General features: G+C 46.2%; 1 protein-coding gene across 1 annotated transcript; it reads right to left on the bottom strand.

Moving 5' to 3' along the window:
- Positions 1 to 1444: 1444 nt before the first annotated feature.
- LOC128911907 (RING finger protein 223) lies at positions 1445 to 2296 on the bottom strand. The gene has a single exon (XM_054207496.1). It carries the CDS (start codon positions 2294 to 2296, stop codon positions 1445 to 1447), a length of 852 nt encoding a protein of 283 aa, XP_054063471.1.
- Positions 2297 to 15827: the final 13531 nt, after the last annotated feature.

Raw genomic sequence — 15827 nt, forward strand, 5'->3', positions numbered from 1 at the left:
ACTTGTAAAATTCTGGAATTTTTAAGCACGAAAATAATTACCTCATTCCATTACAGTACTGTGTAGAAACACGGAATAAGCAGCATTATCTTATTCCCAATAGAGTAGATTATACCAACTAATTAAGTTAAAAAAATTCAGGCACCAAATGAATTATCCTGCAACATAGAACAGTATCTATATAGAGTGCTCTCCTTAATATACTACAAAACCAGCTGTATGGCAATGTTTTTCCATGTCATATAATGAGCATCTTGTCACATTTCAAAGACATCTTTGATGTTCCAACCTCACAGAACAAAAACGTTTTCTACTGGCCTTTACAGAAAAACTCTTAACACAGAAGAGAAACTTACCAAGAGGGAAAATCACCATCTCATTATAGCTACCTCAGTCGAAGGTAAATGTTTAATACACAAATTATGCTACCGCATTCCACTTTTGCAGTGATGCTGAACGTCCGTATTTTAATGTGGGCTTCTCTCACTCTGTAAAAATCGAAATCAACGGCCAGTGAAAAATTACTCCCTACCACAGGAGTCCCTTAGCCCTATTTCAGAGCTCCATTAATTAAATAATCTTCCATAAATTGTTTTAAGTGTGCAATGTAGTATTTCAGTCTCCCACATTAAATGAGAATTTCAAAGAATTAAATAATAAAGCTTATTTTAAGTGACCAACAGAGGGCCCGACGGCCTTCTAATAAAATTATAACAAAACCGTACTCAATACATCGTAGGGAAACTTTGGCTCAGTCTCTTTCAGATAATACATTTCTGTTACGCCTTATTACGCCTATGGACTTAACTTCATAAAAGGGAAAACGCAATTGTAACACCGTGATCCCGCTCTGCTCCTACCCACAGCCAATCTCTCCAATTATCTTCCAGGTGGGGGCAACAGTAAGCCAGTTTTCTGTAACGGGGATTTGTTCCTCCTGCATCGGGGAGCCCAGGAGCCAGGGATCGCTCCCGACAGCGGCGGGAAGCCGGCGTCCCCAGCCCCGGGGAGGCCCTTCGCAGACACCTCGGCTAGCGGGACGGCCCTGCCCTCCCTCCGGAGCGGCCGTACCCCTCGCCGGGTCACCCTGCGACCGTCCCCGCCACCGCGGGCTCCGCCTGGGCCGCGGGGCTGGTCTGGCCACACCCTGTCACGGCGGCGGGGCTGGGGCCTGTCACCGCCAGCGGGGCTGCGGCCTGTCACCGCCGGCGGGACCGGGCCCTGCCCGGCCGCCCCCCGCCACCGCGGCAGGCCCCAGGCCCAGCGCTGACGGGCCGGTACAGCCGGGAGAGCCGCGGCCTCGCCCGCCCGGGACGGGGCTAACACCAACCTGCCGGCCGGGAGGGGGCCGGCCCGCTGCTCCCTCACGGCCCCACACGGCCCCGCACGGCGCCGGGCCGCGCTCCCGCGTCACGGCCCCCGACCTCCCTCGGCCCCGCCGGCGCTACGTGTCGCTCCTGCGGGCGGCCGCCGCCCGGCCCCGCGGGGTGGCGTTGGCGGCGGCCCCGCCGGTCGCCGCCTCGGGCCGGTACTTGAGCCAGCAGATGAGCCATGTGACGACGACGGAGAAGAGGGCGAGGATGCTGGCCACCGACAGGCAGATGGGCCCCACCGGCGACGGCGAGGCCGAGGCGCCGGGCCCGCCGTCGCCGCCGTACTGGTTGACGAAGATGAGGCCGGTGAAGAGCAGCACCACCATGGAGAGGAAGGAGACGACGACGCACACGCAGCCGGCGCTCAGCGCCGCCCGCTTGCAGCTCTGGCAGCTCTCGTAGCCGCCGCCCGAGGAGCGCGGCCCGGCGGGGGAGGGCGGAGGGGCGAGGGCGGCCGCCGCCTCCCGGGCGCGGGGCGGGCGGCGGGGCGGCAGCGGCGGCAGGCGGTCCTGGGGCAGCGGGTCGCGGGCCCGCAGCTGCGGCGGGCAGGCGGCGGCCAGCTTGGTGTTGACCGGGAGGCCGTGGACGCGGTGGTCGGGCAGCGCCGTGCGGTGGCGGCAGAGGGGGCAGGCCAGGGAGCCCGCCCGGCCGGGCCCCGGCTCGGCGGCGGCGCCGGCGGCGGCTGGGGGCTGCTGGGCGGCCCGCAGGTGCAGCTGGCTCAGGCACTCCTGGCAGAAGGTGTGCAGGCACTCCAGCAGCTTGGGCGCCCGCCGCTCCAGGTCGAAGTAGTTGTAGCAGATCTTGCACTCGTAGTCCTCGTAGCTGGCGGGGGGGGCGGCCGCGGCCGCCGCCGCCGCCTCCTCATCCTCCTCCTCCCGCCGCCCGCCCTGCCCTACACCGCCCTTCTGCGCCGGCTCGGCCATAACATCTCGCCGGAGGGGGGACGGAGCGCCGCGGAGAGTCCCGCACCGCGCCTGGCAGGCGGGCGGGGAGCCGGGGCAGCCGCGGCCCCGCCGCCTCCTGGCCGCGCCCGCGGGCTGCGGCGCGGCCCGGCGGGGAGGGACGGAGGGATGGAGAGAGGGAGGGAGGGAGGGAGGGAGGGATGGAGGCGGCCGCCCGCCTGCCTGCGCCGGGGGCTGCGGGCGGGGGGCGGGATCGGCGCCGCCCGCCCCCGGTGCGGGGCGGCGGGGAGCGCGTCCCGGCCGCGGCGGCGGCGGCGGGGCCCTGCTCCCGGGCCCTGCTCCCGGGCCGCCTCGCCTCCCCTCGGCACGGCCCCCGCTGGGGAGGCGGGTGGAGGGGCGGGGGGGTCGCCGGGGGCGGGGGTCGGGGTGCCGGGGCCCGGCGCTGCCGCGGGGTCCCACCGCCCGGCAGCCCCGGCAGCCGCCCTGGCGCTGGGAAACGCCCGCAGGTGGAAAGTGCCGGTAGCTTTTTAGTCCTGACTTGCGTTTGTTCAATCGTTCTATTGTTTTTAGCAGTCTGTGAGGACTCCCCAGTGTGATTATGCATCAGGACCAGCAGCTCTGATTACAAACCCTCCGTTAGGCAGCGAACACCGCTAATCAAGGGTTAATATGGGCTTCCCCATCATCGCAGGTTAACATCTGTTCAATACATACAGCTCGAAGGCTAACGTGTATTTTGCTTCTGTTCGGCAAGAACCTTTTGTGCACTGTGATTTTACAGAATCACAGAATGGTAGGGGTTGGAAGGGACCTCTGGAGAGATCTAGCCCAACCCCCCTGCCAGAGCACTGTGAAAATAAAAGGTATTTTATTAGGGAAGCCAGAGGCGGAAGGAACTACTGATGCTGTTATTTACATCCTGGCATTGCTATAAGATTTAGAGGTTTTGCCCAGTTCGGTGCAAAACAATCCGAACAATGAAGTGTTCGTGGCTACCAATGTCATATGTTAAACAATCTGATAGATTGCACTAAATCAAATTCTGCTCTGTCACAGCAGGCAAGTCTGGAGTAACTCCATTATTTTCAGGTGTAACTCAGGCCATAAAAGTAGTTATTTCTCTTTGTAGCTCTGAAAATGCAGTTGCAGGTGGGGATAGCTCTGGCAGGCAAGGCCCAGGTTTTGGGCACTCCGCATCGCCCTGCGGTGGTGTCAGAGCTGCATTTTGGGGAAAGAGCTCTGGACTAAGAGCTGTCTCAGCTCCGGCATCTTCCCCTCTGGCGCGTGACAAGCTGTATCAGGCACGCTTCACTGCTAGGGGAAGCTCCCTCTCCTCCTTACCGTGACATCCTTTCTTTTATCTGCCTGTGCTGGGAGTTACATTGTTCTTGAGACCGGAGTGTTCTTGAAGAGCCAGGCAAAATGGGGAAACTGTTGCTTGTTTAGAAAGAAAGGGCTTTTTGGAAGGATGAAAAGGCACATATTACTAAATTGTGGCGGCAGGTCTGAAGATTGTCCATGAGTCCTTGAACAATAAAACTGGCAAAAGAGGGAACTTCCTTCAAGTTTTTCATCTTAGCATAAACTGAAATAATGGGATAAAGCCAGAGAAAAGTAGGAACGCTCTCTGTACAGGGAGCCTGATTCTTTTTGTGATTTATCCTAGGAAGTGGTTTAAAGTCTGTTAAAACTCCAGGCTCAGCCTCTGAAAAGAAGAAAGAAAATGAATTTTGCAGTCACTGTCCATAGTGCACAGCTGCTTCGGCATGTGATGTCAAAAATCACCCCTTTTTAAAGCCCATACTGGTTTGCACCCTCAGAGCTAATCTGCCCCATCACCTGGAGGACTTTTTCAGTGTTACTGTTTTCCCAGTGCTGTATATCATCCCTGATGAATTTGGACTCTTCCTCTAACTCTGGTGTATTCTATTTCTTACACAAAATCTTATCATATTTACTCAGGTATTCTTAAATATACGTTTCTGGTGGTTTGTTTTGTTTCACCCCCTTTTTTTTTATTTGCTTGCCATTTCCCTGTTTAGTGTCGTCTTCTCATTTAATTAGTTCATTGTTAAAAGATATATATCAAATTATCCCAGGCACCTCCCTTCCGCTTAATATTATTGCCACTTTCATAACCCTACAGCTTTCAATTAATTTTCAAAACACGTGAAAGTCGTTAGATCCAAGCAGGTCCGAATTAATTTTTCAAGTAAAATTTTTTGAGGCACTGTGTCAAATGCTCTAATAAGGTCCAGATACATCAGCTGCGTTTCTGGTTCAAACTGCTTTGCCCCTGTCTTTTGTGTTCTGAGTTTTCTTATCTGATGTGTATCTGCCTTGAGGTCAACTGAAACTCCACCTAATAAGTACATGAGAGTTAGCATTGGGAAACCTTCCTGTAATTCTGGCATGAAAACTATATAGAATAGATGGCAAAGTTGTGCATAACTGAAAAATAATAATTAAAAATGCTATATGCGAAATTAGGATGAAATTTGCATTTTTTTGATAAAACTAAGACTGAGAAAAACTGGTGCGTAGTCACAGAAACTTCTTTGCTCATAATTAGCCCTGTGAACACAATGCTGTATAACTAGACCGTGCATGAGCAAGATTACCTTGTGCCGTGCGGTCCCTAGAGAACATTATTTAATAGAAGATATAAACCGCCTGGTTCCCACGCCTGGGGAGATGCTGCTTTTCTCTGTGGAAGGGTGCTACTCCGATTTACCTCTTTGTGTATCTCATGGCACTTGAGGGTTCTGTCCTTAGCCTTTTGCTAGCACAGGAGCTCATGCGATGACACGGTCAGTTCATGGAGATGATCCAACTGAACGCTCTTTACTTTTTTATTATTTTTTCTGCTGGAGCAGCTCAGAGAAGTGGGTTGCTGCCTGGGTGCATGAGGTCTGCAGCCAGTGCAAAGAAAAATGCTGGTGGCTGTGGTCAGGAGAGGAAATGAGTCTGGGACCACAGTGATGCTGATTTATGTACTTACCTTGCTGTGGAACAAAGCCATTAATGATTTCAGCCCTTTTGTCTTAATCCAGCATCGTGCTGTGTATATAAAGGGGTATCCTAGTCCAGCGCAAGGCTTGAAAGTCTGCTGTGACAACTTGAAGAGCAAGCATATTGCATCCCGTGCAGGAGAGTGTTCAGCTGTAGCTTTCCGGGGGTGCCCGGATTCCCCGTGCAGGGTGTACGTCTGTGCAGCACGCACTCCTACTCCCTGCGACGTGGTGCTACCCTGGCTCCTCAGTCACTTGGACTGTCAGAGCGTCTGACCTGGAGCTGAAGGTGACTTCTTGGCCAGATTCCTCTGGTGACTAAATCCATAACTCTTCACAAGTTGGACAAGTTGGAGGAGTTGGACCATGAGTACTAGAAGATTTCTTCATGTTGAATTCACAGGTTTCCTAGGCTGGGGTTGAAGAGAAGAGAAAGTTCTTCAGATTTTTGGAAGAGTTACAGTATTAAGATCCAGACGTGTTCTCTCCTTTCGTCACTTTAATTACAATGAGCATTTGTTCTTTGGATTGTCAGCTTGTAGGGCGTGTTCTTTAGTGGGAAATATGTATTAGTTATTGTAAAAAAAACACCCTGAAATGCAACTGAGCTGATTCAGAGGGCTGACTTTTGGCTGAACCACTATTGGAGACTTTGGATGTTATTCAGAAGTTGTGTTACGAATTCTGAGCAAAAGTGGCAAACAATCCTTACAAAATACACATTTTTCCAGTTAAAATAATCATCCTGCAGCTGGTAAGAATTGATTTTTTGCGTTTTGAATATTGGGCCTGATTTACCCAGTGCAGTGTGCCAGTTTTCTGCTGGTGTAAGACTTGATCTTAGAAGAGCTGTAACAGTGTAAAATGAACTCACCGATGAGCCAAGCCCAAAACCTCGTAGAAGAATCCTCCCGTTTTTCACAAGGGAGGCATATATCCCTGCAGCAATAACATCTTGTTTAGCTGGTTTAATTCTTCAGGATTTCTGTGTTGCGTTACAATAGGTATATTTAATGAAACTTGACATCTTGCTTTTTATTTACAGGTAGGAAGAACATTCCCTCTGATGGATGCCCAGGACAGGAATGGATGAGATGCCAGCCTACTCTCAGTAAAAAAGTTAAACCCCCCTTTTTTTATCCTTATGTTTTCTATATGTTTCAATGATTAAGTAGCTTGTTTAGGACCGATGCGAAGGTCAGACAGCTCTTCAGGTAAGTCCTTGTGGTTTAATGAACTGTTATGATAGACATTAGAAGCTTTTTGGCAATATTTTAATATCAGGAGTTTTTTACTTTTCTCAAAGTCTACTTATTGTATGACTTTCTAGAGTGCATTAAGTAACTAACCCTAGAGCTCATTTGGTAAATATTTAGGAAAAAAACCAACTCTTCCGCTTTACATCCTTCCACTCACATTAATTTGGAAGAATTTTTTCCTCCAACCCCATTTCCACTTACTTTTGAGGGGCGGCAAAAGCTGTGCATTGTCTTTATGCCCTATCATAGAATCATAGAATCATAGAATCATTTAGGTTGGAAAAGACCTTTGGGATCATCGAGTCCAACCATCAACCATCATTGTATTGTAGGATGCTGCAACAGCATCTTCTGCTTTCTTCACTGTAACATTTTATTTCATATAATGTATTTCTGAATAATTTATAATTAAAGTGCTTTTTTACCTCTTCTGTCTTGGAACTACCCTAAAAGCTATTGCGTGCGCTGTCTATTGCATTCAGTACAAAAAGGAATGTTAATTTTCAACAATATTTGGGGGCCATTTCAGGGAGCTGAAAAAGGAGAGAAGGAGGATTGCAATTATGCGCAATTCCACATCAGTCACAGCCATATCCAAAATGTGTTGTTCTTTTAATGCTTGTAATAGGAAAGAGGCAGAGGTAAATAGATGCAGAGGCACCTTATTTGACACCCCTTCCCCCCAAAATACACTTTATTGTGTTGTAGCTGCTAAAGATGGTCCTACTTCAGTTGCCTCAGGTGATGCGGAATGTGTAAAAGACAGTGCCTTCACTGCAGAGGTGAATACCTCTGCTGGCGAGTTCTCTGCTTTTTCTTTTCTTCTAGATTAAGCTTTAACTTCTCTTCCTCACCCGATGTTGACCTGACGCCCCAAGCACAGACATGCCCTGGTTGGCATCAATCTGATGCCAAATTGTGCAACAGGTTTTTTGGCAATAAAAAGGCGAAGGAGGCGGGCTCAACGCTGGAGGTGATCGCATCACTTCTGATGGCAACAATTTCTGATTATTCCCATCCAATTATTTTCCATAATGCTGTCTTTTCAGCACGCCCCAAACAGGTAACTGCGTTATGAGCTTTGGTTAAGAAAAGATGAGGAACCATTTAAAATTGTGAAGTTATGTGCCTTAGTGCAATATCCTTCTCAAATAGCCAAGGAATAACAGCAACGAGGGGCGTCACCACAGACTCGCTATTCAGGGCAAACCCCTCTCAGAAATGTTATTTAAGCTAATGGCAGACATGGGGTAACTCCACGGTTCATGGTTAATACTGACTCCAGTGTTACCCTTGCAGACCCGTGTTTAATCAAGCTAACAGGAGTATCAAGATGAATCGTTTGGGGTCCAGAGCCCAGCGCCTCATGGGTCCCGGCGAAGCGCAGCCAAAAGAGCCCACATCTCTCTCGTGTATGGCATTTTATTAACGCCTCCCTGAAACAGGAACTGTGTTTCTGTGTTAGGGCAGATCTGCCCTGAGTGTTCGCAGGGATTTAATTAATCTCATGGAAAACAGTATTTAAATTGGTGCAGTCTTCCAGGTTGGTTGCAGCTTTAGGACCAAACGTATTTTTATAAAATTTACCTTCTACTAAGCAAACTGCACTTTAAACCTTTTGCCGATGATACAAATGAGAAAAGAATCCAGGAATTGCGCTAATTTAACTGTTGTTTTTTCAAAAAGGACCAAGCTAAAAAGAGAGAAAACCTCAGAGAAGGACTTTGTTTTGGCCAGCACTGTGCTTTCTGCACGTCGCAGTGATCGTGAAAATGGAATTTGAGGCTGGATGCTGATGTAGGTGGCAGCGTAGGGCTGGCAGAGCCTGTCGGGGCGTGCTTGGTGCAGGGTGCTGCCTCCGCAGCCTCGGCAAGGAGGCACAACTCCGCGGAGCAGGACATTCCGGGGTGCGGGACTGCTGTGCACCTTGGGGCTTAAAATGAGCTAAGCGTTATGGCTTTGCTGGCCACATTAAAGCAGCTCTGTGGGAAAATAAAGCCAAAATTAATAATTACTAATAAGGGTGATTAATTAGTGAATGCCAGCATGGCTGTTTGCTCTTGGGCAGTGACTTTCTGCTACCCAAATTGTCCTTGCATCGTACCGAGAAAGGAAAGCTATTCCTATATGGAATCACTTTACAAGATTATTTAGTGCTTTGGGAGCTCTGTTTAAAATACACAGCGCACATTTCAGTTACTGATTTTATTACCGCGTATCATTGGTAACATTGAGTTAAAATAGGGTTGGTTATCTCCAAAGGAAATCCTGATCCGGTGAAGCTGGTAAGAGTTTTTTCATCAGCTGCAAAGGGGACAAGTTTTTATCCTTGATAATGGCAGTGACATAGTTTTAAAGACAGCTTGAAAGCAACTACTATTGCTCAGACCACAATATTATGTATATATGCTTAAATCTATTTTATTCCGAATGAGAAACAGATGAAGGGCTTGGGGATTTTTGCATTCATGCTATTGCATGTATTCAGATATTAAAATTGTTTTGTTTTGTGTTTTTTTGAAGTGAGCACATGGGACTTTCTGATTTTTTTTTTAGACAAACCTTAACATCGTCTCACAAGAAATAACAAATTCAAAAATCACTTGCAATGAACCTAAAACCTGACCTATAGCCAGCTGAAACCTAAAGGACTGTTTCTGTCAGTTTCTCTGGGCTCAAGGTTAGTTTCAAATAGTAGTATTTTCTATTGTAGATGTATTTCAGCTTTGTGCTCAAGAAGTGCCTATATAGGGGAGAAGAAACTTCATATTCTTCACCTGGGCTTGTAAGGGATAGAAATTGGGTTGCCTCCGGAACGGCAGAGCTACATGCCACCCTTGAGACCCCCTGCTCACCCCACCTCTTGGAAGCCTCTGCATTCCCTACCTGGATCTCCGTAACCTCGGAGGAGCCCAGCCGCTGCTTTTAAAAGAGGTATCAGTCAGAAAAGCAAATCAAGTGTTAGGGGTCAATTAGGAACGATTAAAACATTGTTTTGCCACTGTATCCATCACGTACTGAGCACCGTTTGAGCTTCTGGCGCCTCTTCTCTAGGAAGGCAAACTAGGAAGGAAAGTGTTGAGGGAAAAGCAGGAATGACCAGGGACTGGGAAGAGTTTCCTTGTGAAGGAAACCCAATGGAGCAGGAGTGCACAACCTCCGGAAGAGGCGGCTTAGAGGGGATACAATAGCTGTCTAATTGACTCCGCTGAACAAGCCAAGCAACTCAGACACAGTGGACGGATCTCCAGCATCGCAAGGGGACGGAGACTGCCAAAAGGGATGCCGCCAACTGCTAAACTTGCCCCGCCAAGGGTGACTGTAACTCTAGAAGGAAAGGGATATCTGATTTGTTACTTGGCATACGCCTGCTGTATAGTCTGGTCTGCTGGCCCACTCTTTTTCATAATATTGGAAAGGAAGATGAGAAGCTTGTTTCTAATGGGTTGATTAGCTATTAAATATTTTGGAACAAAAGCAACTAACAACTGGGATGTCTTTCTGATGGGGGTGAGAACTCAGGATGTTTAATTTGAAGAGAAAACTCTCCAATTAGCTAAAAATGCAGTTCTAGCTGAGTCCAGAAAGAGATTCCTTCATCCTAATTTGAAATCTAAATTACTTTAATTGAAGAGTATATGGTTCCTGACTTTTATGAGTAAGAATAATTGTAAATGGATTCAATTGCCATTTTTTTTTTGTTCACAATTATTTTCCCCACAAAAAATGTGGACTAAATTTGTACTCCCACTAGTGAATGCCAATTTGGAAGAATTCCACTGGATTGATTGCCGTTTTCCTGCTTGCACCTTCCTTAGCCAGTACAGAATCAGGCCCTGCATGCATAATTTTTCCACTTTCAGACCTGAGGGAATATAATCGGAAGCCGGGCTGAGGTCCCATTCCAGATCAAGTCTTTCATATGCAGATTAAAAAATCAGTGAAAAACAAGCTTGGTTTGGCAGTTACTTTAAAAGAGACCTTTGGATGATTTTATCAACAGCAGAAGAGGCGATTCATTCTTCATGCAAGAAATCGTCATATATCTCATTTTGGGAGATGTGATCTATACTGACTGTTTTTTGGGTAGAGAGAAAAATACCTTATTTGGGAGAAATTTTCTTAGGGCCACTTCAGGTCTCTGGAAACACTTCTGCCCTCAAAAACCTCATCCCGTAATCTTAGAGAAATATTTTTACCCAGTGTATTGAGATCAATATTTTTGTTTTATTTATTTCTGTAGTCTTGTCTCTTTGACTGTCTGAGGCTTCAAATAAGATTTCAGAAGCTCACCCAGAGTTTCTGTCTTAATTCTGCTGGAAGCATGGGCACCGAGTTATAGCTGTGGTTCAGATTTGTAGATGCTAATGCAAGAAAGCACCCAAGGAATGCAGCTTCTCTCAACTCTTGCGCTGCTAGGGACTTATAACCACTAAGGAAGGGAGTTAAAACATGACTTCAGCCATTGCCAGGAAAGCCGCCAGGAAAGCCGCCAAGGAAGCCGCCAACCAGATGGATGATCCACAGTGGATGGTCAACAATCATAGTTGATAGATCTGTAGGTGCTGCTATTGTCTTTCAAAAGAATGCATATTCCCCAAATGAGCACAAATAAATAGAGTTAACAGGGTGGACATGGTTGTCCTCTCAACAAATCAATGGATGTCTCAAGCCTTGTTGACTTGCACAGTGTCCGTGCAAGGGCCATGGGTGAGGCTGTAGCACTGTAGATGCTGCCGTAACATCCACCTTCCCAGTCAGAGGGTGCAGCAGCTCCAGTTGGGGGTGATCGGTCACCTCTCGGATGACATTTGATACTCAACAATTTGATGCAGAGGAAATATTTTTGCTAAAATAGTTAAAAATAAGGAAAATAAGGATTATTAAAATAGCTGTACAGAGAGTTGGGTTTGTATTGTTGGGTGATGACAGAGTATGGCCGTGTTTCTCTCCTGCAAAAAATATTGAAAATGCCTGCCATTTGGAGATACTTAAATACATTTCAACAGCAAAACGTTTGCTCTGAGACTGAGGCATAGTGGAAAATCTCTCCTACAATGAGTTATTAGAGGTGAAGGATCAATGATGACTGCATTCTGAAGAGGGATGAGGGAGCTGCCCAGACAAGGCATCTCTTCAGTCTGCCTGCGTCTGAATTCCGTGATGTCTCCACAAGAGGTCTGTAAGTGCAGGGTAGCCCTATATTTCTGTCTTCCTTGTGGATCCCCTTTCCTTCCTTCCTTCCTCCAGTCTGAAGATGGTCACATTTTAAGGGGTTGCAAACTGCTTCGGAAAGCCAGGGCAGCTCTGGAAATACGCTGATCACATCTGAAAGTAATCTCAACTTCATTTATTCATATGTAAGATTAACAGTAGCTGACTATTAATTGCTAGAATCAGGGCAAATTCCCAGAATATAAAAGGTTTTTTCTCACTGCTTGGTACAGTTCATTTCATAGCTTCCAGTGTTTGAAGTGGATGACTTGTATTATTTCTAAGGAATCAAGGCAAACGTTGTCAGACCTCCTAATGATTGCTTCTATCTACTATACCATAAAAAATGTACATATGTATCGTTCTTGATTTACTGCCAGTCAATCAACGTTAAAACATTGACATATGGGTGTGGGATTTTTTGCTGTCTTTAAAATAGGATCAATGACATTAAGGTTTGTCATGTAAATAGTAGAAATAAAGCAAAAAACCCAAGAGCTATTTATGGTTTTAGGATGACATCTGTAATGTGGGCGGCAGTAGAATGAAAAGCGGAGAATTTCAAAGCTCTTCATAGTTGAATGAATTGACTGAGCATATATTTTTTTAGTGGTTTAAAAGGCATTAGTTACCCAAAGTTCATGCATACAAACAAAGTAAATCTATGAACTGGAGATAAAATAAATCTATGAACTGGCTGCACTACCCTTCATTTCATTGCTCATTTTCCACTCCCACCCTTGCTTCTCTCGACTGTTAACACCCGAACAGACTTTTTGTTGAAACTCATAAATTACCTGAAAAAAAATAATAATTAACAAGTCGGCAGCTCCCAGCAAAAAACCGTTGCCCTTCTCAGGATGCTTCGTGTTGGCTGGGTCTCTGTGAGGACTGAACCATTTCTGATGGCCAGGTTAACCTGCACTGGCAATGCCCAGCTCCATACCGCAAATAAACACTATAGAGGAAAGAAAGAAGGAAATACTCTCAGTCTGTTGCATTCCGAACGAGTGTTTGACAGCAGTGACTCATGCCACAGCAACAAACAGTTAGAAAACACAATGCTGCAGCTTCAAAAGTGATGGCAGGAAGTTTCTTAGAGGTAAGGTGCCACAAAGGAGAAGCTATGATGGAGAGGCACCTGGCTTTCAAACCCATCCTCAGCTCTGAACAGGATGAAGAACCATAGAAAAAAGTGCAGTGCACTAAGGGCCTTTGGAAGTGTTCTCTGCCAGGGCAAGATAAACCGCTGTTCCCCACCACTAGTGAGTATCAATGGCTTTTCCTCCAGGGAAGGTACGTGATTTAAATCATCAGCTCCTCTCCTGCAGTCTGCTCAGTTTTGTCCGTTCTGGGTGTGAGCCGCCCGTCAGCCGTTGACTGCTTAAAGACAACACACCGTGTTTAGGCTTCCTTCTGTGCCTATGGGCTCAGAGCAAACCCAACCCTTCTAGAATAATAGCTTGCCTGAAAGACAAGGGAGTTGTAAGAAGCAGGGTATTACGCTGTATTTAATAATAATTATTCAAGAGCTGTCATGTTGTCACCGTTCTTCCACATGAGGAATGAGGCTTTATTCAAGATAGCGTACCAGGAGATTTCTCAGCGTAAAACAAGCAAAGAGAAAGGATGTTTATTCAGTTGAGCCCTTACAGCAGTGACCACGTCTCTATGGGAAAGGTGTACTATCAGCCTGAGTGCCCAATTCCCTGGTCCTTGTGTCTCCCCTTCAGCCCAGGCACTGACTGCTGTAAGCAGAGGTGCGCCAGGCAGCAGCGTGAACGCTGCCTTAAAAACGCTAGAAAACCTTTCTGTGGTTTCAAGTGCATTAAGGCAAAACTCAACGAGACAAATTTTCACCATTTTAGGCCTAGATTGCTGTTGAGATAATCAGATTTTTTTACAGAGAGCTAAGATACAGAATTGTAAATAAAATCAGAAAGGTCAACTGTTATGATAGTCAAGCTTTTAAACATTCTTAGGGGTTAAGTTTGTTATTTAAACACAGCATTATTGACTTTCTCTTCTGCTGTTATTTCCCAAAGCACTGAAACAGCCAAGGTATGGTATAGCCTACAAATAACTTGAAATGTTGAGAACACCTCTAGGAATTTCACAGTAGATGTGCGTGCAATTGAAGTGTCCGAATGATACGGTGCAGAATAATTATTTAAATGACATGCTAATCATTGCTGGAAATTAGCAATACAATTTCAAGCAATGCAAATCATAAGCAATTATATAGCATTATCTGGTTACTTACACTGCAAACAGAAAAGTTAATTATTCCTACCCAAGACAGCAGCCACAGCTTCAGCACATTCTCTTTCTTGCAGTTTTTGGCGATGCTTTTAATCTTTCCAAGTTCTAAAATTCACTTTGCTTTTGTACTTACATTCTCTAAAACTGAAAAATATGACCATATTTATAATAAGGATTTTATAATAAAATTAGGTCAGAATTATAAAACATGGGTCTACAATTCCATTTCTTCCCGTGCCTAAAGTTATGGGAGTTGACGAGCAGTCTGGACCCTAAAGGGTTGACATATATTTAGCACATGCTGTGTGCTGGAGCTTCAAATTTTTAAGCCCATCTGTGCAAAGACAATCAGCGATGCAGTCAGCGTGGTGAAGGCTGCAGAGGTATTACAGAAACACGGTCCAATCTGGCTATACTGCTCAGTTAAACTAACGAAGATATTTGCATGGAAAACATTTTCTCAAAGTCAGAAATGGCATACAAAAGACACCGCCTTGAGACCCGTTACAGCTGTGGGTAGTCCTGTTGTGCAAAATCAAGCTGGTTTATGTTGCTACATCTCAAATGGAGATGAAATCTGGGAGAGATTCAGTGAGAATTGTACCTACCTGTGGCTTTACATTGCAGACACAAGACCACTCCTACTGCTGCAGAGCAAAGCCTGGTGAAGCTTTGTGCTTCTTTCTCTACTGACTTATGTTGCAAAAGATTTTTTTCTAAGGAAATGTCTTCAGAATGAATTTTATTTGAACTTTGATATGCATTAAATCAAAAGCAAAAAAATCAAGTGCTGTGAAAACCGTAGTCTCTCATACATTGGTTTCTAAGGGCACACTCGACAAGAACTTTGCCGTCTCTTCGTCTCACTTCAAAATCTTCAATTCTTCCAGCCAAGCTGAGAAAGCTCTGTTTTGTTCCCTGTGAGGTTCGTGGGTGGCTGGGTCTGACGATCAGTACAAAAGTCTCAGATCCAAAATAACGTGTTCAGTAGCGTGTCAACCACATAAAATGAAAATGCAAGAGTCTTATAAGAAGAGTACTCAAAACTTTTGGTATTAAAACCATAAAAAGTTTAATAGTTTCTTTTGCGATATAAACAGTGAAAAATGCAAATTGCCAAAAAATGGTGAAGGAAGATGAAAGTAAGAGTTGGGCTTTCAGTACATTGAGAAAATGACTGAGGATAATGAAAACGTATGGGATGAAGCTTGGAAAGAAAATGTGTTCAAAACCTGTTTAAATACAATGTGCTCCGATACTGATGAATTGGTGGGATTTCTGTCTTCACCGCATGGCCAAAGTGTTTCTGCTTCTAGCCGTAAGCGTCTTCAAATGGTGAAGAAGATTGATCACACCAAACCCTAAGTTGAGTCCCAGCCCTCCCTCTGGCACAGCCCCCATCCCACCGTCACATTCTGCAGGTCCCAGGTCACAGCGTGCTGGTGTTTATGGCTCTACCTTGTTAAATCTTCATCACCCCTCTCGGGATTTCAGATGTTAGTAAGTTCGGCCTGGAAAAAAAGGAGGCTGAGGGGAGACCTTCTCGCTCTCGACAACCACCTGAAAGGAGGTTGTAGCCAGGTGGGGGTCGGGCCCTTCACCCAAGGAAGAAGCAATAGGATAAGAGGAAATGGCCTCAAGTTGTGCCAGGAGAGCTTTAGGATGGATATCAGGAAAAATTTCTTTACTGAAAGGGTTATCAAACATTGGAACAGGCTGCCCAGGGAGGTGGTTGAACCACCCCTGGAGGTATTTAAAAGATGGGTAGATGTGGTGCTGAGGGACATGCTTTAGTGGTGGCTTTGG

This window comes from Rissa tridactyla, chromosome 6 (assembly GCF_028500815.1).
Source record: "Rissa tridactyla isolate bRisTri1 chromosome 6, bRisTri1.patW.cur.20221130, whole genome shotgun sequence".
In the NCBI taxonomy this organism is placed as follows: Eukaryota; Metazoa; Chordata; class Aves; order Charadriiformes; family Laridae; genus Rissa; species Rissa tridactyla.